The sequence below is a fragment of the Orcinus orca genome, chromosome 1 (assembly GCF_937001465.1).
Source record: "Orcinus orca chromosome 1, mOrcOrc1.1, whole genome shotgun sequence".
Classification (NCBI taxonomy): domain Eukaryota; kingdom Metazoa; phylum Chordata; class Mammalia; order Artiodactyla; family Delphinidae; genus Orcinus; species Orcinus orca.
Window position 1 is genome coordinate 57,560,015 of NC_064559.1, and position 24,792 is coordinate 57,584,806.

Consider the following 24,792-nt stretch of genomic DNA (forward strand, 5'->3'; position numbering starts at 1 on the left):
ACCAGCCCAATGATGAACCTTGAAATGCTTTCATAGTCTTATCAAAAGGTCTTGCCCAGAACTTCCAGCCCAATTAATATTTATTTTTCCATGTGTATTCCCCTTCTTCCCACAAAGAATGGGAAGAAGCTGTGAGAATATATTCAATTTAAAAAGAAACAAATGTAAAACATCATTTAAATGTCAGTAAAAAACTACAAGTAGGCAAAATACGGCAGTAGGAGATGGAGGCCGGGGAGATGATAGGTGTGCCTCAGATGTGCAGGACCAAGTGTTGGTATAGCTAGTATAACTTTCCTGGGGCATCACCAAAATGGGAATTCATTCTGTTGCATAGTTCTCATTGTCTATAAAGACAGTAATTTATGTCAGTAATTGTCAGTTTTTCTTTATAGAAGCCAGGCTGTTAACAGTGAGAAAACATGCTGCTCAGGGCACAAGGATGCACTCTATAAATGTTTTTATTTTTCATTTTAAAATATTTTCTTTGATTTTCAGCACTAATAGGTTTTACTCTTTCTTTTTCATCTGGTCTCTACTGTTTCCAATAGTATTTTAGGCTTTTTCCTTTTTTTTTTTTTTTGCTGTGGCTCTTTTAGTCAGTGTTTGGAAACAAATGAGTAAATAGCGATTTTAATGTTTATTTATAACTATTAACTATTACTCAAGAATTAAGTTCTACACACTTGATTTTTCTTTCAATTTTTTTTAATAGATCTTTATTGGAGTATAATTGCTTCACAATACTGTATTGGTTTCTGTTTCACAACAAAGTGAATCGGCTATATGCATACATCTATTCCCATATCCCTCTTGCATCTCCCTCCCACCCTCCCTATCCCACCCCTCTAGGTGGTCACAAAGCACCTAGCAGATCTCCCTGTGCTATGCTGCTGCTTCCCACCAGCCAACTATTTTACGTTCGGTAGTGTATATATCTCGATGCTACTCTCACTTTGCCCCAGCTTCCCCCTCCCACCCCAAGTCCTCAAGTCCATTCTCTATGTCTACCTCTTTATTCCTGCCCTGAAATTATGTTCACCACTACCTCTTTTTTTTTTTTTTTTTTTTTTAGATTCCATATATATGCGTTAGCATCTGGTATTTGTTTTTCTCTTTCTGACTTACTTCATTCTGTATGACAGACAAACTCTAGGTCCATCCACCTCACTACAAATAACTCAATTTCATTTCTTTTTATGGCTGAATAATATTCCATTGTATATATGTGCCACATCTTCTTTATCCATTCATATGTTGATGGACACTTAGGTTCCTTCCATGTCCTGGCTGTTGTAAATAGAGCTGCAGTGAACATTGTGGTACATGACTCTTTTTGAATTATGTTTTTTTTCAGGGTATATGCCCAGTAGTGGGATTGCTGGGTCATATGGTAGTTCTATTTATAGTCTTTAAAGGAACCTCCATACTGTTCTCCATAGTGGCTGTAACAATTTACATTCCCACCCACAGTGAAAGAGGGTTTCCTTTTCACCACATCCTTTCCAGCATTTATTGTTTCTAGATTTTTTGATAATGGCCATTCTGACTGGTGTGAGGTGATACCTCATTGTAGTTTTGATTTGCGTTTCTCTAATAATTAGTGACGTTGAGCATCTTTTCACGTGCCTCTTGGCCATCTATATGTCTTCCTTAGAGAAATGTTTATTTAGGTCTTCTGCCCATTTTTCAACTGGATTGTTTGTTTTTTTGATATTGAGCTCCATGACCTGTTTGTATATTTTGGAGATTAATCCTTTGTTGTTTCATTTGCAGATATTTTCTCCCATTCTGAGGGTTGTCTTTTCATCTTGTTTATGGTTTCCTGTGCTGTGCAAGAGCTTTTAAGTTTAATTAAATTCCATTTGTTTATTTTTGTTTTTATTTCCATTACTCTAGGAGGTGGGTCAAAAAAGATCTTGCTGTGGTTTATGTCTGAGAGTGTTTTTCCTATGTTTTCCTCTAAGAGTTTTATAGTGTCTGGTCTTACATTTAAGACTTTAATCCATTTGGAGTTTATTTTTTTGTATGGTGTTAGGTAGTGTTCTAATTTCATTCTCTTACATGTAGCTCTCTAGTTTTCCCAGCACCACTTATTGAAGAAGCTGTCTTTTCTCCATTGTATGTTCTTGCCTCCTTTGTCATAAATTAGGTGCCCATATGTGCATGGGTTTATCTCTGGACTTTCTATCCTGTACAATTGATCTATATTTCTGTTTTTGTGCCAGTACCATACTGTCTTGATTACTGTAGCTTTGTGGTGTAGTTTGAAGCCGGGGAGCCAGATTCTTCCAATTCTGTTTTTCTTTCTCAAGATTGCTTTGGCTATTGGGATCTTTTGTGTTTCCATACGAATTGTAAAATTTTTTGTTCTAATTCTGTGAAGCATGCCGTTGGTAGTTTGATAGGGATTGCATTGAATCTGTAGATTGATTTGGGTAGTATAGTCATTTTCACAATATTGATTTTTCCAATCCAAGAACATGGTATATTTCTCCATCTGTTTATGTCATCTTTGATTTCTTTCATCAGTAGTTTATAGTTTTCTGAGTACAAGTCTTTTGCCTCCTTGGGCAGGTTTATTCCTAGGTATTTTATTCTTTTTGTTACAGTGGTAACTGGGATCGTTTCCTTAATTTCTCTTCCTGATTTTTCATTGTTGGTGTATAGGAATGCCAGAGATTTCTGTGCATTAATTTTGTAAACTGCAACCTTACCAAACTCATTGATTAGCTCTAGTAGTTTTCTGGTGGCATCTTTAGGATTTTCAATGTATAGAATCATGTCATCAGCAAACAGTGACAGTTTTACTTCTTCTTTTCCAATTTGTATTCCTTTTATTTCTTTTTCTTCTCTGATTGCCATGGCTAGGACTTCCAAAAGTATGTTGAATAATAGTGGTGAGAGTGGACATCCTTGTCTTGTTCCTGATCTTAGAGGAAATGCTTTCAGTTTTTCACCATTGAGAATGATGTTTGCTGTGGGTTGGTCATATATGGCCTTTATTATGCTGAGGTAGTTTCCCACTATGCCCACTTTCTGGAGAGTTTTTATCATAAATGGGTGTTGAATTTTGTCAAAAGCTTTTTCTGCATCTATTGAGGTGATCATATGGTTTTTATTCCTTAATTTGTTTATATGGTGTATCACATTGATTGATTTGTGTATATTGAAGAACCCTTGCATCCCTGGGATAAATCCCACTTGGTCATGGTGTATGATCCTTTTAATGTGCTGTTGGATTCTGTTTGCTTGTATTTTGTTGAGGATTTTTGCATCTATGTTCATCAGTGATATTGGTCTATAATTCTCTTTTTTTGTGATTTTTTTTTCTGGTTTTGGTATCAGGGTGATGAGGGTGACTTCATAGAATGAATTTGGGAGTGTTTCTCCCTCTGCAATTTTTTGGAAGAGTTTGAGAAGGATCGCTGTTAGCTCTTCTCTAAATGTTTGATAGAATTTGCCTGTGATGCCATCTGGTCCTGAACTTTTGTTTGTTGGAAGATTTTAAATTATGGTTTCAATTTCATTACTTGTGATAGGTCTCATTGTATTATCTAAATCTTCCTTGTTCAGTCTTGAAAAATTGTACCTTTCCAGGAATTTGTCCATTTCTTCATGGTTGTCCATTTTATTGGCATATAGTTGTTTGTAGTAGTCTCTTATAATCCTTTGTATTTCTGCAGTGTTAGTTGTGATTTCACCTTTTTCATTTCTAATTTTATTGATTTGTGTCCTCTCCCTTTTTTTTCTTGATTCTGGCTAAGGGTTTATCAATTTTGTTTATCTTCTCAAAGAACCAGCTTTTAGTTTTATTGATCTTTGCTATTGTTTTCTTCATTTCTATTTCATTTATTTCTGCTCTCATCTTTATGATTTCTTTCCTTCTACTGACTTTGGGTTTTCTTTGTTCTTCTTTCTCTAGTTGTTTTAAGCATAGGGTTAGATTTCTTTTTGAGATTTTTCTTGTTTCTTGAGCTGAGATTGAATTGCTACAAACTTCTCTCTTAGAACTGTTTTTGCTGCATCCCATAGGTTTGGGTCGTCGTGTTTTCATTGTAAGTTGTTTCTATGTATTTTTAAATTTCTTCTTTGATTTCTTTTTTGATCTCTTGGTTATTTAGTAGTGCACTGTTTAGCCTCCGTGTATTTGTGTTTTTACAGTTGTTTTTTTTTCCTGTAATTGATTTCTAATCTCATAGCGTTGTGGTCAGAAAAGATGCTTGATAAGATTTCAGTTTTTAAAAATTTTCTGAGGCTTGATTTGTGATCCAAGATGTGATCTATCCTGAAGAATGTTCCATGTGCACTTGAGAAGAAAGTGTATTCTGCCACTTTTGGGTGGAATGTTCTATAAATATCAATTAAATCTATCTGGTCTATTGTGTCATTTAAAGCTTGTGTTTCCTTATTTATTTTCTGTTTGGATGATCTGTCCATTGGTGTTAGTGGGGTGTTGAAGTCCCCTACTATTACTGTGTAACTGTCAATTTCTCCCTTCATGGTTGTTAGCAGTTGCCTTATGTATTGAGGTGCTCCTATGTTGGGTGCATAAACATTTATAATTGTTATATCTTCTTCTTGGATTGATCCTTTGGTCATTTTGTAGTGTCCCTCCTTATCTCTTGTAACAGTCTTTATTTTAAAGTCTATTTTACCTGATATGAATATTGCTACTCCAGCTTTCTTTCGATTTCCATTTGCCTGGAATACCTTTTTCCATCCCTTCACTTTCAGTCTGTATATGTCCCTAGGTCTGAAGTTGGTCTCTTGTAGACAGCATATATATGGGTCTTGTTTTTGTATCCATTCAGCCAGTCTGTGTCTTTTGGTTGGGGCATTTAATACATTTTACATTCAAGGTGATTATCGATATGTATGTTCCTAATACCTTTTTCTTAATTGTTTTGGGTTTGTTTTTGTGGGTCTTTTTCTTCTCTTGTGTTTCCCACCTAGAGAAGTTTCTTTAGCATTTGTTGTAATGCTGGTTTGGTGGTGCTGAATTCTCTTAGCTTTTGCTTGTCTGAAAAGCTTTTGACTTCTCCATTGAATCTGAATGAGATCCTTGCTGGGTAGAGTAATCTTGGTTGTAGTTTCTTCCATTTCATCACTTTAAGTATATCATGCCACTTCCTTCTGGCCTGTAGAGTTTCTGCTGAAAAATCAGCTGATAATGTTATGGGGATTCCTTTGTATGTTATTTTTTGTTTTTCCCTTGCTGCTTTTAATATCTTTTATTTGAATTTAATTTTTGTTAGTTTGATTAATATGTGTCTTGGTATGTTTTTCCTAGGGTTTATCCTGTATGGGACTCTCTGTGCTTCCTGGACTTGGGTGACTATTTCCTTTCCCATGTTAGGGAAGTTTTCGCCTATAATCTCTTCAAATATTTTCTCAGACCCTTTCTTTTTCTCTTCTTCTTCTGGGACCCCTATAATTCAAATGTTGGTGCGTTTAGTGTTGTCCCGGAGGTCTCTGAGATTGTCTTCAATTCTTTTCATTCTTTTTTCTTTATTCTGCTCCTCAGCAGTTATTTCCACCATTTCATCTTCCAGCTCACTTATTTGTTCTTCTGCCTCAATTATTCTGTTATTGATTCCTTCTAGTGTATTTCTCACTTCACTTATTGTGTTGTTCATCTCTGTTTGTTTGTTCTTTACTTCTTCTAGATCTTTGTTAAATGTTTCTTGTATTTTCTCAATCTGGGCCTCCATTCTATTTCCGAGATTCTGGATCATCTTTACTATCATTACTCTGAATTCTTTTTCAGGTAGATTGCCTATTTCCTCTTCATTTATTTGGTCTTGTAGGTTTTTACCTTGCTCCTTTATCTGTGACTAGTTTTTTGCAGCCTCTTTTTTTTTTTTTTAATGAGTGGGATTGTGTTCCTGTCTTACTGGTTGTTTGGCCTGAGGCTTCCACCACTGGAGTTTGTAGGCTATTGGGTAAAGCTGTGTCTTGATGGTGATATGAGGAACTCCATGAGACCTCACTCCAATGAATACTCTCTGGGGTCTGAGGTTCTCTGTTTGTCTGGTGCTTCTGACTCAGAGCTCGCACCACAGGAGTTTTGACCTGACCCCCAACTTGTGAACCAAGATCCTGCAAGCTGCGTAGGGTGGCACCAAAAAAAAAATTAAATAAAGAGAACATTAACAAAGTAAAAAATAAAATTAGACTAGGAAACAGATATGTTAGAAAGAATATAAAAATAAAAATATAGATAAAACAACAACCAGAAGGTACAGCAGTACCACAATAGTAAAAAAGAGGAGGAGGGAAAAGAAAAAAAAAAAAGACGGGGGGGGGGCGAGGCCTTGGCTGTAGGGGGTGGGGCCTAAGCAAGGGCGAGGTTTGCGTTGTGGGCGGGGCCAATGCTCAGGACCCACAGGGCTGGAAAAGTCCCTGGGGGCTGTGGGGGGTGGGACCTAGGCTCAAGGGACCGAAAGGGCCCAGGCGTGCCCCCCACCCCTGGTCTCAGAGGGCATGGGACCTCCCCTGGGAGCCCAGCAGTCTTCCGGGGCTCCAGTGGGTGGGGAAAATGCCCTTCTCTCCTCTCTTGCTCCTCCAGTCTGGGAGAGTCCCTCCTGCCTGCCTCTCCTGATCTCCCCAGCCTCCCTACTGTGCCCACAAGGACCCATGCAGCCTGGAGGGGGCTTTGGAGGGCAGGGGACAGGCCTGGGAGCTCAGCAGGCTCCCTGGCCTGAGTGGGTGGGGCAATCGCCCTCTGCCCTTCTTCCTCTCCTCCTGGTGGAGGGCCCCTCCCGCCTGTGTGTCCTGATCTCCCTGACCTCAGGGGCATAGATCCTGTCTGGCCTCCACTTCTCCTCCCCACCTCAGTCCCTTTGCATCCTACCAGTTCACTTTAGGGTTCCTTCCGTCTCCTTGGGCATCAGAGTTCCCCACCAGCGGCCAGCAGGTGCTCTAGTTGTGGAGAGACGCTAACTCCCCATCTTCCCACACTGCCATCTTGACTCTGCCTTTCAATTTTTTTTAATCCATACCCTGTATGTTACACATACTTTTCTCATAGGAATACCTATTTAGAATTAAGTTTAGATGGAACTTGATTTCTAGTTTTGGCTTGGCATGTATGGTGTAGTGTCTCAGTCACCTTATATTTCAGACAAAAACTTGAACTTCTGAAGACCAATATGTTCTGCAAATGCAAAGTATAATGATTATAATGAGGGTATCAATTCATATATTAATTGATTTAAACTGTATTACTGTATTAATAAATGTATTTCCCACAAGCTGTTTCCCCCTTGAATATGCCTCATATCAATTTTCTATAAAATTAAGTTGCATACAACAGCTCATTTATTTTGTTGATGTTATTTCTCTCTCCTTTCCTTCTTTAAATATCCATTGAGTGGCTGATAGGGAGCTCAGAGAGACATACTTGCCCACAGAAGCATTGTTCTGTCTTAAACAGCCCCTCCCAGTGTACCTATACTGGCCAATATAGTACTGGGCTCACTATGTATTCAGTAAATATTTATTAATATGAACTTGACATTATCAATAATTTTATCATTTATTTCATTTGATCATTTATTTCAGTGGTGAAGGGTAAGTAGTGTCTATTGGTAGAATACTCTTACTTTCCAAGTTCTGTGTCTATGCTGACCTCAAAGAAAGGAACAACCTTCAAAGCTTATTTGAAGCTATTCATTTGTTCATTCATGCAAACTTATGTATGGAGAAAATGTATAGTGGAGGGAAGGGAAAAAGTCAGGCTACTCTTCTGCTTCTTTCCTGCTATGCTTAAAATTAATCATGTAAGTCTTTACTAAATTTGCCTCAAAGATTAAATGAGAAAAAGATTTTAGGGCTGTCTAGCACAGTGCCTGACACACAGTAGATGCTCAGTATATGCTAGTTTATTATAATGCAATGGACTAAAACTAGAGGATCTTACTCCTTTATTCTACATGATTCACCATCCTATTTTAAACTTTTCTCTTTTTTTTTGTACTTGAAGAATGGTCTTCATGTGCTTTTTTTCCCCTGAATCTGTTGAATGGGTTCAGTGCTTAGTTACCCAATAAAGTGCAGGCAAGAACTTAAGGCTAGTATTTTCCTTAAATCTCTTCTATGATTTAAGACACCTCGGAGAAGGGATCGATGAGCTCCTACATCAACAGATGATGATTTTTATCTTTATCAAGTGACCCACAATTTGGTTACTGGTGCAATGAGAAATTAAGAAAATAGCACACTTTTATGAGTGTCATTTCACAGTCACTCAAATCAGAACTGGAATGCCACAAAAACAACTCCCTGTTAGCCCAGAGAAAAAAAAAGAAAGAAAGTAAAGGGGAAATTCAGATTAGTCACAAAGAAGTTCCCCCGCCTGCCTGCAAAAGCTGCAGCATTAAAACTGAGAGTCCGCTCTGCTCTTTCAATCGCCTCTTGTCTCTGGTCCTGGGACCTTTGTGTGTTTTCTGATTGATACACCTTGTTTTGGCTTCATCTCCTTCTTTGCGGGGAAGAGGTCAGTCCTCCCTCAGGTTCCCTTCTGTCACAGTTTTCATCTTCCCTGCATCCAGATTGTGAAGATGGAAGGGGTCCAACCCCTGGATGAGCATGTTGGAAACGCACCAGGACGGAGATTCTTGAGGAACAAGCTATTGCTGGTGTCCTCCGTAATTCAGGGGCTGGGGCTGCTCCTGTGTCTCACCTACATCTGTCTGCACTTCTCTGCTCAGGTAAGATGCACCACTGGCATGTCCTTTCCTCCAGCTCAGGCTGATGGCAGCTCCAACAGCTGCAAATGGTCACTTGGAAATAATCTGACACCAAATTTTTTTTTTTTTTCCCTTTTCTGCTCAGCGATCATAAAAGTGTGGTCAAACACCCTTTTGTCTCTGTTTTCCTTCCTTTTTTTCAGCAGTGGCAGTGGTGGGGCACAGTGGAGATAGGGCAGGGGCACTGCTTCTGGATTATTCTTTTTCTTTGCAATGCAAGAATCCTGGTATTCCTTTATGAGCTGTCACTTAGAAGCTTTGAGTCACTGATATACCTACTTGGTTTACCTGTTCTGCTAGTAAGCATCTGATCAGGGAATTAATGTAAAAGGGTTATAAGAAAATCTCTTTACCTTATTATACTTTCCTATCGTATTCATAAGCCTCATAGACTCTCAAGGAAATATGCTTTTTGAAGAATGCTAAATGTATCAGTATTAAGTTCTTTTAAATAGCTAGCCTATGTATTTTAAGGGCAGAGATGTATGTGTTCACGCCTGTATGTATGCATGGCCAAACGTTTACCCCAGTAACTTGATCAGATATTGTTTCTCACAGCCTTTCTCTACCAATCACAACTTATAGACAGCACTTTGTCCAATACATTATGTAGTGGAAGATCATCATTTTAGTATTTCCCCCACTTAATGAAGATATTCTTTCCATTTTTCCTTCTGCTTATTATGGTCCCTTTTACATTATTTTTTCTTATTTACTTATTCATATCCACAAACATTATTAGCTCTTTAAGGATGTTCTTGACTGCAGGAGATTCCACTGAAAAGAAAAGAAATGAATAGTGTCCCCATGTTCCCTTGTTGGGGCTAGTCTGAGAGTTCTTGTTTCCCTGGTGGATGCTCTGTGTTAGAAAAGTCTCTCCCTGGTAAAGGTCAGACAATAGGAACTTTTATTTCTGATGGCCAGGTCAGAGACTGGGTACCTCAAATTAGATCAGGATAAGATGAGCAGAGTCCTAGACGATGCCTGGGCTTGTCTTCACCTACAGGAAATAGGGGTTTTCAGTGCCTACCGGCTAGATGTGATCACTGTACTATAGAGTGCTCGTGTCCCCAAATTCCCGAAGTGTAGCTGACGTCACACTCAAGCCTGCAGACCAGTGAGCACCACAGCACACCCATCCTGTCCTCATCATGCCAGACGTTTCCTTCTCGTCACAGAAGCCTTTGGGTGAAATTAGAGTAGGCGATCTGGGGAGAGGGTGTGGGGGGAGGAGCAAAGTGTCCATGGCAGGATGCCCAAGACAGAGACCGGAATTAGGCCCTTCCGAGAAGAAAACAAAGAGTAACCCAAAATAGAACAGCTGAGTTTATTCACCAGGTCTGGGAGCCCTGAGAGTGCTTTTTCAAACAACCACAGTGTTACATATTTCCTTACACTGTGGGATGATAAAAAGACAGAACATATGGCCCCAGTCAAGGCTCAGCAATTAATTGCACTAGGGCTCTGAGCAGGAGAGAGCAAAAGGTGAAACAGATACAGATGTGTAGCCAGCTGGTGGCGGGGGCCGCCCCAAACTATCAGTACCCAAGGGATGCAGAGGAGAGGGGTCCTTTCTAGCAAGTCGCCCAGCAGTTCTGTGCTAGAGCCTGGAAGGCAAGCTGAGTGCTGGCTTCCAGGATACTAGAATTCATGGAGCTGATCTTTGTGAGAGAATTAGCTTTCTCTGGTCCTGGCCCAGAAATGGAAGCAAAGATAGAGGAGGTATATTAGAGCTGTTTGCTCAACAAACGTGTTCTTGTATACTCTGGATACAGAACTTTTTGGGGCACAGATATTTGAAATGCTTAACTTGACATTAACTTTTTTTTTCTTACTTCTAGCTAGACTGTTTTAGCTAACATAATTTCTTATACTGTTAATAAGACCCAGGGCAGCATGTTGTGTCCTTAAATTTAATCTCATAAGCTTTGTTAAGGGGAAGGACAGTCGTGTGTGTTCTCCCCAGAACTTGATCAGTCATGGTGGCAGCAGTGTGTGTGTGTGTGTGTGTGTGTGTGTGTGTGTGTGTGTGTGTGTGTGTGTGTGAGAGAGAGAGAGAGAGAGAGAGAGAGAGAGAGAGAGAGATTGATTGATTGAGAGAGAAGGGTGTAAAGTAACTGCTGAAGAAGGGACATAGACTGATAGCTTTTCTAAATTCATAGATAAGATTGTTGGGAATTTTGGTTGAAGGATGGGGTAGGTGGTGATACCAATCAAATCTCTACTTTTATAAGACATAATATTAGAGTGATATGTATAGGGGGTGAAATAAAGCTGAAATGCTCATCATTTGCCTAGTTAAATTGGATCTCTTTCATTGTAGGAGAAAGATATTTGGAGAATAATCATGACTTTTTTTTCTTATTTCTTAGATTTAATTTTAAACTTCATAAAAAATTTTCCTATATGGATGACTCTGTAAAAAAAATACATATGAAACTGTTAAACTCCATTTGGCAGTCAACCTTCCCTTCAATCAAGTTTATTTAGTAACCTTTGTTTTCTCACCACTTGGTTAAGTTTTATTATGTGAAAAGCAGAAGTTTTTGTTTTTGAATGTCAGAAAAAAAGATGGACCTTACCCACTCCTTATATAATACACATCCCTCTTTGAATCCCGATTTTCTCATCTGAAACATGAGGCAGTTGGATCAAATGATCAAGAAATATCTCTTCCAGGTCAATATCCTGTGGGTATGTAGTTTATATATATATAGTCATAAAATGGGTATGAGGATCTGAGAAATACCAATTTAAGTAAACAGATTTTTGTGTCTAAGCTTCTGGATACCCTGGTTCTTAAGAAGGGACTGAGGGAAATCAAATTTGCATATATTTGTAATCTGTATTTATTTATATACCATGTACCTATCTAAGTAACTTATTCTAGATTAGCAAAATACCTTATTTAGAAAAGGGAAAGAAGTGGATGCTGTAGAAGAATATCCATGATACAAGTTATAAAATTGAGTCACAAAAATCAATACATGCTGTTTGGATGTTTATTGGGACTGCCATTTAAAGTATCAGGCTTCCAGGCTTCCCCATAACTTCACCTGGGAACAGTGGCAGAAAAAAGCTGATCTATAAGGTGAGAAGCTTTTGCAAATTATACCCATGTGTCTCAGAGCTATTGAAGCTGGGCTCTTCCAAGATTTGTATGATCTTTATCAGAGTACTTTAAAGATGTGCTTTTAGTGATAATTCTTCAGCACATCCCACCCACAGTTAAAGGTTTACATTCTTATCACTTTTACTCCTGAGAAAGACAGAAGTGAAGGCATTTGGAAAGTGAGCTGACCAATTCTGTATCAGTGATGGCCAGAATTAGAATTCAGTTTCTTGATGGAGTTTCGGACTATAACTTGAACTTTGTATCCTTTAGGAAGAAAAAGAGGCATTTTTGATTAAAAAATCTTGTCTCATCAGCTCAAATTAAAGGTGTCCCCATGTAATTTAACAAGTTTTTAAAGAAATTTTTTATGATAGACATGGAAATAATTTTCAATGTAATTGAATTTGCATTTTATAAGAAATTTTATGGGAGCTAAAAAGAAACATCTGAAGTATTGAACTGATTTGTCACTAAGTATTTTGAGGCTCTTAAAGGAGGTACTGAAAATGTATAGAATTGTTGGATTTTTGAGCAGACATTAGACATAGTCCACTTATGGACAGGAAAACAGAAACTCAGGGAGGGTAAAAGCCGGAGGAGGAGGTAATGCTTCACTGATATTAGAAGAAAGGTGGAAATTCTTTAAATAGATAAGAGGGATGATGGTGGGTGAGTAGGGGCAGAAGGCTTTCTAGGTAAAAGAGCAAGTTGTTCAGAATGGTTGGAGTTGAGAGTTCATTGGGGAAAGTGGAGGAAGAGGAAGCTGAAAATCTAGGTGAGGGCAGGACACAAAGGGTCTTGTGACTCATGCTAAGGGAACACACTTCATTCCATTCTATGCAAAGAAAATAGAGGAAAAATTACCCAATTTGTCACTTCTCCAAATTTCGCTTCTCTTATGTGGTCTACATATTGACAAATACAGAAAGTGAGTCTAATCTCACATAGCACTAGGGGGCACCACAGTAAAACTAACAGTTCTTGGATATCTTTTAAAGAGAACCCACTCTTATTTCCTGAGGAGTTAAGAACACTTTTCTCAGGAAGCCAAGCGCTCATCCATGTGTAAGAGGATGAACAATATCAAGAGGGCCTAATATTGTTCACTATTTACACAGTGATGATATTTTCTACAAGAAAAATTTAGATATGGGTTCTGACCCAAGTACTCAAAATAGGACAGAATAGCTTGGACAGGAATCATGCTGGAAAATGTCACATATGTACACATGAATAGAAACAAATATACACACTCAGAGGAGAGATGGGAAGCAAGCAGAAGGGCTCTTGGTATAGACCTTGGAGTATAATCGGCCCTATTCCTTTTCTCTGACCTCAACTCCTAGCTACTAGCCCTGAGTAGACCTAGCCTTGCCTAGGGGCTGACCACCCTGCCCTTCCAATTCTGTTTCTTTTAATGGAAATTACTTCTGTGCCCTTCACTTTCAGAGAACCCACAGCTTCCCACCCACTTCAGGGATTCTCCATTCATGGCTCATGAACATTAATCTTCTGGAATCGCTTAGGTTGGAGGAGCCATGTACAATGTTGTTATTCCTATTTAGGGAGTGAAAAGATACAACTGAATAACAAAGTAGAAGGGTTATTTCTCACAGTCACAGATAAAATATATGGCATATGTGGTAGTATTAGGATGAAATTGGATTCCCCAGCATCCTGTGGCTTGTGCATTTTGTTTGTAGCCAAATGAAGGCATTAAAACACTTCCTCATACAAAAATACAACATATCTTCTCAAGATTTTAGGGGAGTCATTGAGGTGTAGGAGAGAGACCACTGGATTAGGAACTAGAATATTCTGGTTCAGTCCAGTCTTTTAGCTTTGTGACTCTGGGTAAAGTCCCCAAAATCCCGAGTGTCAATTTAATCATTTTCAAAAATTGGAATTTGGTTATTGTGAGGAACAAATGTGTTACAGAGCTTTGTAAATGTTGAGATTATTATTATTATTCATGAACATGCTTCCATAAGCATACCACCACTAAAATGTTTGCCTTACAGCGCGCACATGCGTGCACACACACACACACACACACACACACACACACATGAACCCTCCGTAACTCAAATCTCAGAAAGCATATTATAGGTAAAGTTAACCTTAACTTCATGGACTTTGACTTTCCTACTGTAATTTTTAACACTAAAAAAAACCCTCTTGGTATAATTCTAGCTTTTTTTTTTTTTTTTTTTTTTTTTTGCGGTACGCGGGCCTCTCACTGTCGTGGCCTTTCCCGTTGCGGAGCACAGGCTCCGGACGCGCAGGCTCAGCAGCCATGGCTCACGGGCCTATGCCGCTCCGCGCATGTGGGATCTTCCCGGACCGGGGCACGAACTTGTGTCCCCTGCGTCGGCAGGCGGACTCGCAACCACTGCGCCACCAGGGAAGCCTAGCATTTTTGAATATAGATGTCTAATTAAGACCTCATGGCTGTATTAGTGAACAAAGGAAAAATGAAGGGGAGAATTTATGAGGGTATAAAATGTTATCAAGTTAGTGTCTGAAAGTGGTTCAGAGATCTAAAATGGCACACTTAGAACACATGGCCCAGGCTGATTCCATCTCCCTTTACGTTGATGTAGTTCATCCAATTCTCCAATGACTTGGTTGCCAAATAGGGCAGAAAATTATATTTAGAAGAGTGGTCTGGTTCAAAATATTAGAAACGTTGGAGCTAAGATGGGCATAATTATGCATTACTTTCTTTTCAGCAAACCTTTCATTCTGAAATGCAAGTTTGATGTGTTATTAATTTGTATAAATTTGTCCAGCTTTGATAACATTGAAAATGCTATTTAAGAACATACTTGGACAGAAAGATGGGCAAATAGACCCAAACTTTAATTCTTCCAATACTAATTGAAGAAGGGCTTATGGATAGAAAGCGACACTCCCAAAATGTTATATAGGTGGGGAGCTGTGGGGGTGTCCAGTGAGTGTAAATGATGTACCCTCAGGCTGGGCTGCCCTGTAGGTCGCCACAGCACAACCCTAGAGAACCAGTGAAACTGTCAAGCAAAGATCAGGATGAAAATGACAATTAACATTACAAAAAATTATAAACAAGCATCAAAATAGTCATCAAGGGAAATTATAAAAACTTTGCTGGGTTTTAAAAGAAGTTGTAAAACACGTTTTACTGCTCAGTAATGTAAAATATATTTTGAGTTACCTGTGTGTTGGGTGCTTAACGTTTTTAACTTCCAAGGCCCATAAAGGTCTTAATCTGGCCCTGTATGTGGTTTGATGAAGACTGGGAACTCAAAGCTCTTTTTGCGGGAGGTTGAGGAGCATCACTCCTGGTGCTACTTGCAATAACCATCTCTGGTTTTGTGATCTTTTCCCTACTTTTGTCCTCACTTCTTCACTATGACCTCGGAGGAAGATAGACAGATATTTGTGTGCACTTTTACAATGAGGAAGTTTGAGGCATAGAGACTTGTCTAGGTCAATATAGGAAGGTCTGGTTATAAATTAGGACCAGGTTTAAATTCTAGTCCTGTTTCTTTCCGTTACACTTGGCCAAGACGCCATGGCTCTAAGTTGTAAGAATTTTGGCTGGCTGTTTTAAAATTTGTTTCCTTTTCTGACATTAATTGCTTTTGAAGAAAAATTGGGGGAAAGATTTATAACCTGGCATAAAGGGAAGCAAGATTCTTTTAAAATAGGGATCTAAGTCTACTTCCACAAATAGAGATAACACAACAAATGAAGCTTTAACAAGCGCATAATACAGCATAGGTTATTTTGATGAAGCAAATCATTGCCATGTGTGATATATTCATAGAAGAGCAAGGGAACTTGGATTTGGGCACTAGCTCAGTCATTTATTCACTCCGAGCTGTACTTTTTTTAAAAAACAATAAGGAGATTAGACTATATAATCTCCCTGGGCCTTTCTAGTTCTATCAGACTGATTCAAAGAATTATTTTAATGTTGTAAGTGTGATTTCACACTATATGCAAATATCTTTTCAACCATGTATTAGTTTCCTAGGGCTGCCTTTTAAGGTACCACAAATTGGGTACCTTAAAAGAAATTTAATCTTTCACAGTTTTGGAGGATAGATATTCAAAATCAAAGTGTCAGCAGGGCCATGCTCCCTCTGAAGGCTGTAGGGAAGGATCCTTCAGGATCCTTCTTTGCCTCTTTCTAGCTTCTGGTGACTCCCAGCAATCCTTAGTGTTCCTTGGCTTGTAGTTGCATCACCCCAAGCTCTGCCTCCAAGTTCACGTGACCATCTTCTCTGTGCGAATCTGTGTGTCCTCTCCTCTTCTTTTAAGGACACACATATTAGACTTAGGACCCACCCTAATCTAGTTAACCTCATGTTAACTAATTACATCTGCAAAGACCCTATTTCCTAATCAAGTCACATACTGAGATTCTAGGTGGACATAAATTTGGAGGGACACTATTCAACTCACTACCAACCATTTATTAATTTACTTATTTATTTACTTATCTATGGAAAATAAGTTACCTGTCAGACATTGAGGAAGCAATGGTAAGCAAGACTTGGTCTTCCTTGCCCTCTCAGAGTTTGCAATCTAGTGGAGAAAGAAGATGGTCAAGCAATAACATAGTGCGTGATAAGCACTGGATAACCAAGTAGGGTACAGCTCTTCAGTAAGAAGTTTCACAGAGGGCTATCTACCTAGCTTCAATATCTAGTTACTCAATTGGGATTATAAAGTGAGCATACTTTATTTTTTGCATTAGGTGCTTCGTTTCTCTTCCATTATTTAACAGGAAGGCTTTAGTTTAAAATGTCATTGTCATTATCGTTACCACCACCATCATCATTCCACTGCTGTTCGGTTATGATTTTTTTTTTTTTTTTTTTTTTGCGATACACGGGCCTCTCACTGTTGTGGCCTCTCCCGTTGCAGAGCACAGGCTCTGGACGCGCAGGCTCAACGGCCATGGCTTACAGGCCTAGCCGCTCCGCGGCATGTGGGATCTTCCCGGACCAGGGCATGAACCCGTGTCCCCTGCATCGGCAGGCGGACGGACTCTCAACCACTGCGCCAGCAGGGAAGCCCCGGTTATGATTTTTACCAGTCACCAATCTTAGTTCACACCAGAATATAGGTTGAGGATTATTTAGCCTCATGCAAATGAGGCTAAGAGCTTCATTGCATAAACAACACAAAAGGTATTCTTGATTGTTCATTAACCGTCACAGGGAGCCACTTGGGGGAAAAAACTTGCTTTTGTTACAGCTGAGGGGTTTATTGTGTTGAAAAGGTCTTCTATTCAAAAGGTCTTCTTATCTACCAATAATTTGGGATTTCTCTTTTGAATGTTGTGATTTGCCTAATCTCTGGTATGAAAAAGTCCTTGGACAGTCCTCATTCCACAGTGCTTATTCCACCATCTTAACTGAGGATGGACATAAAAATAAGGATATTAGAAACTGAGAAAGTGAAAGGACTTGTTCTGGCCTAAGACCATACCTCAGTGTTCCTTTTCCCAGCCCAATGCCTTGTCCATTCTACTAGGTTGCCTTTCTAAGGCAATAGTGCCTCCTTTTTTTTTTTTTTTTTTTTTTGCAGTACACGGGCCTCTCACTGTTGTGGCCTCTCCTGTTGCGGAGCACAGGCTCCGGATGTGCAGGCTCAGCGGCCATGGCTCACGGGCCCAGCCACTCCGCGGCATGTGGGATCTTCCCGGACCGGGGCACGAACCCGTGTCCCCTGCATCGGCAGGCGGACTCTCAACCACTGCGCCACCAGGGAAGCCCTAATGCCTCCTTTTTTATATAGCAAATGAGATGGGGAATGAGTGACTTCAAGTAGAAAGATATTGATTGTAATAATTCTGCTACCCGCTTTGTACTTAAGGATGAATGGGGCAATGTGTAAAACCTTGAGCAATCACATATGGTGTTGGCTCAAGCCAGTGTCAGATATTACGTGATTATGCAGCCACTAGCCAAGGTCAGGGCATAGTCTAAAGGGCTAAGTTCCACCTTAGCTCAGCAAAGGTTTATTTATAAATGCCATTATTTTTAAGGCATTGTAAGATTTATGATAATGCAGTGGGTACCTTGTAAACCAACCCTTCCATTTGCTTAGAGACTAGGGTGTTTTGCTGGAGATCACCAAGGTGGGGAAAGGAGTTATTTCTTTTTTCAATTTATTTTTTTTTAATTTATTACAAGATTATACAAGTAATATAATGTACAAGATTATATAAGTTTCAGGTGTACAACATAGTGATTCACAATTTTTAAAGATTATATTCCATTTATAGTTATATAATGTTGGCTATATTCCCTGTATTGTACAATATATCCTTATTTTATACATAGTAGTTTGTACCTTTCAAACCCCCCTTCCCTCTCCCCCACTGGTAACCAGTAGATTGTTCTCCGAATCTGTGAGTCTGTTTCTTTTTTGTCATAGTCACTAGTTTGTTGTATTTTTTAGATTCCACATATAACTGATATCATACAGTATTTGTCTTTCTCTGTCTGACAGGAAAGGAATTCTTAGAAATGTTTTGGCAGACCCCTTTGTCAGTGTACTTTAAGGATTTCCCCAGTAAATGTGGAAAGGGAAACCCAGATATAAGAAAATCTTCCCCCTGAGGATATAAAGAATTGGTTGCAAAATTTTGCAAATCACAAAATTTTGAAGGTATGTTCATGCCACATGGATGCTTTTGGTTCATTTGGTTGTTTATCTGAATACCTGATATTCCTCTTAGGAATCTGCTAATTTGCTAAGCATTTGAGACAGTGAAACCACAGTTCCTGTTCTCTGAGATAGAGGGGAGAGGGTCAGTTAGTAGAGACTTGCCATTACTAAGTAAATTTGACAAGAAGAAAAGTGGAAGTGGTTAGAGAAAGGAGGCTATATTAGGATATCACAGGGCCTGTGTAGTAGCGAGGAGAGTAAAAGTTAAGAGAGAGATTACAGCAAAAAGGTGCTGGCAGCCATGGTGAAGAGTGGGGATAGAGAAAGAGAGAGTCTTGAATGACAGTTAAAATGGCTTTTCTTTGTATTCATTAAATCTCAGTAGACTCTTTATTCAGCAAGATTTTCAAAGTCACACATCTTCATCTCTTAAGAAATGTAACTTTGGGGATAAAGTTTTCTGATTATGGAAGACTCTTTGGCCAAAGAATCAGTTTTTGCCCATTCTTCCTATTCCTTTCTCTGAGTGGGGTTCTGAACTTCGCTGATCCGAAGTGTGGGCCCTTGCCTTTGTAAGGGAGTTTCCGCTGAGTACACACTAAGTCCACCAGGGTGAGAGTCTACCTTCCCAGTCCACTGTAATGGGTAAATATAGAAAATTCCATCTTCCTCTTCAGAGGCTCGTTGAGACACACCCTGAGAGCTTGTGAGGCTGTGCTTTCATGATCTCTCAGGTCTCCTCTGATTGACATGAAGCCCAGTGTTGGGGGAGGAGACATTCACTTCCCAGTGGAGGTTGCAGGGTGAACCACAGAGTTCCCATCACAGATCTGTTTCCCCGCCATCCTCCACTGATTCACATCCCATCCCACTCCCACCTAGGATCTTGACTGATATCAAGTGAGGAAGGGCAAGGCCCACATAGTGAATGCAGAGCCCACTTCCTGGTTTCATATTTGATGAGTATCATTCCCTCCTGCCACAGATACATCCCCCTCCAGGACAAATGCCGCATGAGTATAAGGTTGGCAGCCTCATGCCACATCCCAGTGAGTCAGAATTAGAAACTCACACATTCCAAAGATGAGCCCATGAAGCAAGCATCACCTTTTTGGGAACATGGTGCAGGCTGCTGGGTAAATGCTAGATATCAGACATTTTCCATCTGTGTTCTCAGACAGTTCAGTGCTCCAGGTGCTGAGAGAGGCCAGGAAAGGACATAATTCTGACTCTTCTTTGCATCGCCTGCTTGCTGCCTACTTTGTACTTGTCCTGCTGCCCCTGATCAGGACAATTGCATCTAATCAGAGCCCAGCTAATGGCTTTGCCAACCTATACTACACAACCTTGTAGGATTGACTGAGGAGCTCTTTCCTGGAGAATGTCTAGATATTTTGAGATATATCTGAATATTTCGACAACTATCTAAAACCTAATGTTTTAATCTTATTCTGTATTGACAATTAAAATAACTCAAATTAATTTTGAACCCTCAAATGCTTTCTTAGGGGTTTTTTACCCTAAAATAGAGTAGGATAAAGAGAAAGGATGTTACCATGAACTTGGGGTTCAATCAAACTCAAGTTAATACCTGTTTCTTCCTGAGCAAGTTCTTAATAGCACTGATTCTCATTTTTCTATCTGTAAAACATGGGTAATTACTATTTCTACTTAACAGTGTTATTTTGGATAGCAAAAAAGGTAATGAAATTGAGAAAGAGTAATGCAGTGCATGGCATGTTATAAGTTCTCGATAAGTTTTTATTGTTTTTCTTGACTATACGAAGAATGGTCTCATTGCTAGACCTTTCTTCCATATAATGCCTTTGGATTATCTAGGTCATCTTTCGCTTTCAAGGCCTAAGACCATGTCTTTCCTTCTTGAGTGGCCAAAGCCTGCAATGATTTTTCTGTTCTCTGGAACCTTGTGGCATACATTGCCTGTTGATGCTTACCAAAGGTTTTCTTGTAGAGGAGCTGTTTCCCCAGTTGACATACAAGTTTGTCAAAAATAAGGATTGTGTCTTCTTTCCCTTTGTGTTCTTAGAGTTGAATGTAATGCCTGCCATATAACAGATACTCAATAATTGTTGATGCTGTTTCAAATCAACAATAACATGGCAATCATATAACTATTCAATCAACTATTGAATAGTGCTTACAGTAGAGCAAACATCCTTTGAGCACCAGCTTTGGGACAGGCATGCTTTTTGCCAAGGGCATGGTCGAAGATACATTTTCTGGATTTGGGCCTTCAGGAGTTCACAGTTGAGTGTGGTAATTCTCAAATCCTGAACCTTGGGTGCTTGTAAAAATGCAGATTACTGAGTCCACCTACACCTTTTGAATCAGAATCTTTATGAATAGACTGGCCATCTACACATTCTTACAAATTTTCCAGGTGAATCAAATGTACATTAGAGTTTGAGAACAGTGGGACAGCTGACCTTTTTTCATATCATCAGCTGCTCCTAGACAGGACATGTGCATTATTCAGTCAATTGGTCAAATAGCCCATATATCAGCTGCCTACTGAGTACTCTGTTTTCTTGGCTCTGCTTATGACAGCCCTCAAACCCAGGAGGGAAGCCTGAACTTTTGGCTCTCCCTATGCACTTTCATGATGAGGTCATCGTGAGACCACCACCCTGCCAATCTGCTGTGTGTGGCAACTTCTTCTTTCCTCCACCTTGGCACCGAAGTGGACACAAGGAATGGAATATTAATAAAGTCTTCAAAGAAATTTCTCCACACTTTAAATTTGCATGGGGAGAAAGAAAACTGTGTTTTGGTATAATGAAAGTTGTACTTTCATTGGAGGACAGGAGTTGAATCCCTTTACTTCTGTAGGCCTCAGTTTCTTCATCTGTAAAGTACGATGTTCAGTTAGAAGATGACTTCTTTTATACTCATGCTTCTGAAACCATCTCATTCAAACTTCAGGACTGTGCTTTGATTCTGGTGTGTAGACTTATAGGAGTTTCCGTTCCCCTTTGAGGATGGTACTGGCTCTTCAGACTTTGCATATTGAAGAAGCCTTATTGTATAGCTTGTCCTTATATGAAAGGCCTCTGGGACCTTTGATATTTTCTTTTAGTATCTGGAGAAGGTATGAGGATTTTGATTTTCTTGATATGAAAAAGACCATGTTTGTGCATGTGGGTAAAATTAATATTTTCTGATTGTTTTCTGGTAACCTTTCTTATGAAGCCAGGATTCTTTTGTATTGTTTCTCTGGGCTACAGAGAGCTAGAGGGTTATTTTAGGAATTTCGTTGGACTTCGTTTTTCATTTTATTAATTCCTTCATTCTGTAGTCATATATAAAGCTAAAATAGTGTTATATAGACTAAATTAAGAACATGACATGGATCTTATCTCTCATGGGCATCCAAGAATAATAGCTGACATTTATCAACTCCTTGCAATGTTCCGGGTCAGGTACTGAAAATTGAGATACATTATCTCATTCAATCTTCACAACAGCATTCTGGGATATAGATTTTACTATTTCCATTTTACAAATGAAGAAACTAAAAATCAGCAAGGTAATGCCATTTTCCCAAGAGCACACAGCTAAGTAGTCTTGTAGAGGAGATGAGACATGTATCCAATGGTGGTAGAATGAAAGTCAATAGAGTGATTTAAAAAATTTTTTTACATCAGGGTTCACTCTTGGTATTGTACATTTTATGGATTTTTAACAAATGAACAATAACATGTACCCACCATTAGAGTATCATGCAGAATAGTGTCAGTACTCAAAATCTTCTGCACTTGACCTATTCATCTCTCCCTCCTCCCTCACCCCTGGCAATTGCTGATCTTTAACTGTGTCTATAGTTTGCCTTTTTCAGAATGTCACATAATTGGAATCATACAGTATATAGTCTTTTCAGATTGTCTTCTTTCATTTGGTAATATGCATTTAAGATGCCACCATGTCTTTCCATGGCTTGAAAAGCTCATTTCCTTTTAGCACTGAACAATATTCCATTGTCTGGATGTATCACAGTTTATTTATCCATTCAGCCTACTGAAGGATATCTTGATTGCTTTTGCTTGGCAAGTTTTAGCAATAATAAACAAAGCTATTATAAACATCCATGTGAATAGAGTGGTTTTTAAGTACTTGCTATGGGAGACCAAAAATCAGGGATTTGATTTAGGCTTTGAAGGTGGTGATGTTTTGATGGGTCGACATAGATGGAGGGCCATTCTTGGTGGAGAGAAAAAAGGAAGCAAGTATTTTTCAAATGCTTACCATGTGCCAGGCAAACTCCTTGGTACTTTCACATATGTTAACTTATTTAAGCTTTACAGTCATCTCCTGGAACATTCCAATAATAATATTATGCCTTATTTTCACAGACAGGAAAGCTAAAGCTCAGCAATGGTGTACAACATTTCCAAATTCACAAAACTAGAGAAGTCACAATTTGAAGTGAATCTGACTCCCAAGCCTATGCCCTCTGTTTTGTCCTACCAGGCTCTATTCAAGGGCAAAGAGCTTAGAGGAAATGGTTGGCTCCAGCATAAGACACAGAAAGGATATGTGTAGCGGTGATGCTTGACAAGGAGGTTGGCACCAGGTGATGGAAGGCCTTGAATTGGGCACTGTGAGGGTATTTCTGGGCAGTGGGGGTAGTCAGAATGAGGCGATCAGGTATGGAGGATGAAGGGAAAAGTCGTAGAAGGGCATGGAGCAAGAGGAAACACCGTCTTATTTCACAACATTGCCTAGGCTTGGTGGTGTTGATGCTAGGAAGAAACTTGTGAGAATATACAAATTTCTAATACTGGGTGACCTTCAGGAGAAGGAAAGGAAGCCCGAATCTGGAGTTGCATTTGCATCTACCTGAAAGAGGAAGTCACGTGTGCTTTCCTTGCTGCCTCTCAGCATCTTGGTCTCAGAATGTCCTCTTGGTCATTACTGCCCCTACTTAGTCATCACAGTATTTTAGAACACTAGGAAATTTCTTTTATTTGCAGGAACCTTTTGGAGATTTTGCAAAGTCAGTCAAATAATCAAACCACGAGAACTTTTAAGTCAGAGAGCTTTATGCAAATTTGGGGTGAGGAAGCTTCCTATTTTTCTCTTTTATTAAAATTGACTTAGAGTTGCAACTTTTAAAATTTAAATCATGAACAGTTAGTGCTGAAAGGGATGTCTGTGATCTTGGAGGAGTTTTTAAAGATGAGAAAACTGATGTCTAGAGAAATTATAAAACTTTCCTAAGATGACACCATACTTGCCTGGCTGGCGTTAGGACCAGGTTGCTGCATGCTGAGCCCTGGGCTCTTTGTGCAACTGCGCAGGCTGCTTCTGACTTTAACAAGGTGGCCATTCAGGCTGGGACCAACCTGCCCAGAGAGCAGTGGAGGTATTCATTTACCCAGGGGATTATGGTGATCGTGATTGGGTAATATGCCTTTTGAGAGGCCTTCTTCCAGAACATTGCTTTAAGCATGAAGGATACCAATCCAGCCTCACAAACAGTCCGCAGAGGGGAGAGAGCTGAAGACTGTCAAGTCTTCCTCTCCACCTGCTCACTGCTGACTAATATCGCTCCAGGGGCCCAGGCACTGGCAGGGCTCAGAAAGGCTCTCCTTCTTCCTACACTGCCTGTTGGTTTAAGCTTGGTGAGGCTTTTGATTTTATGTACAAGGGAAGTAGGGGATTCTTCATCTGCATGGGCAGGCCCCAGTGGAATCTGTTTGACTGCTGCTATGAGTGTGCCAGGAAAGTGGGAAGCAGGGATTCCAGGGAAGCAGGGATTCCGCACCCCAAAGTATGAAAACAAATTCCTCCCCACACCTTTGATCAGGACATCTTGCCAAAAACAAATTCCTCCCCACACCTTTGATCAGGACATCTTGGGAGGAGCTCTTGTCCTTGGCAGGTGCAGTAGGTGGTGGGTTTTTGTTGTTGTTGTTGTTGTATTCTATTTCCTTTTTTAGTAGGTAATACAAAATTTATAAAATATAGAAAAGTAAACCATGGAAAGTAAGGGTCCCTCCCACTCCTGTCCTCAGGCTTCCAGTTCCTTTCCCCAGAGGCAACATTATATTCTGTCAGATAAATTCAGTGCCCACACAAACATTATCATTATTTTTTGACACAAATGGTAATGTACTTTATACATGATTCTGCCCTTTGCTTTTGTTTTTTTCACTTAATATATTAATATTTTGGAGTTTGCTCCATATTGAACTTCTTCGTTCTTTTGACCACCAAATTTCACAGACCTTTTATTTA

The 24,792-nt window shown here is 39.5% G+C and overlaps 1 protein-coding gene across 2 annotated transcripts in view; it reads left to right on the forward strand.

Moving 5' to 3' along the window:
• Nucleotides 1-24,792, forward strand: part of TNFSF4 (TNF superfamily member 4) — a 44,948-nt gene that overhangs the window by 14,654 nt on the left and 5,502 nt on the right. Inside the window, exon 2 of one of the 2 annotated variants that reach the window (XM_033428095.2) lies at nucleotides 8,556-8,714. In XM_033428095.2, coding sequence (XP_033283986.2) covers nucleotides 8,556-8,714 — 159 coding nt within the window. Of the gene's footprint in view, nucleotides 1-6,397; nucleotides 8,715-24,792 lie in introns of those variants that run through there. The other variant, XM_004269768.3, reaches the window with a different exon arrangement.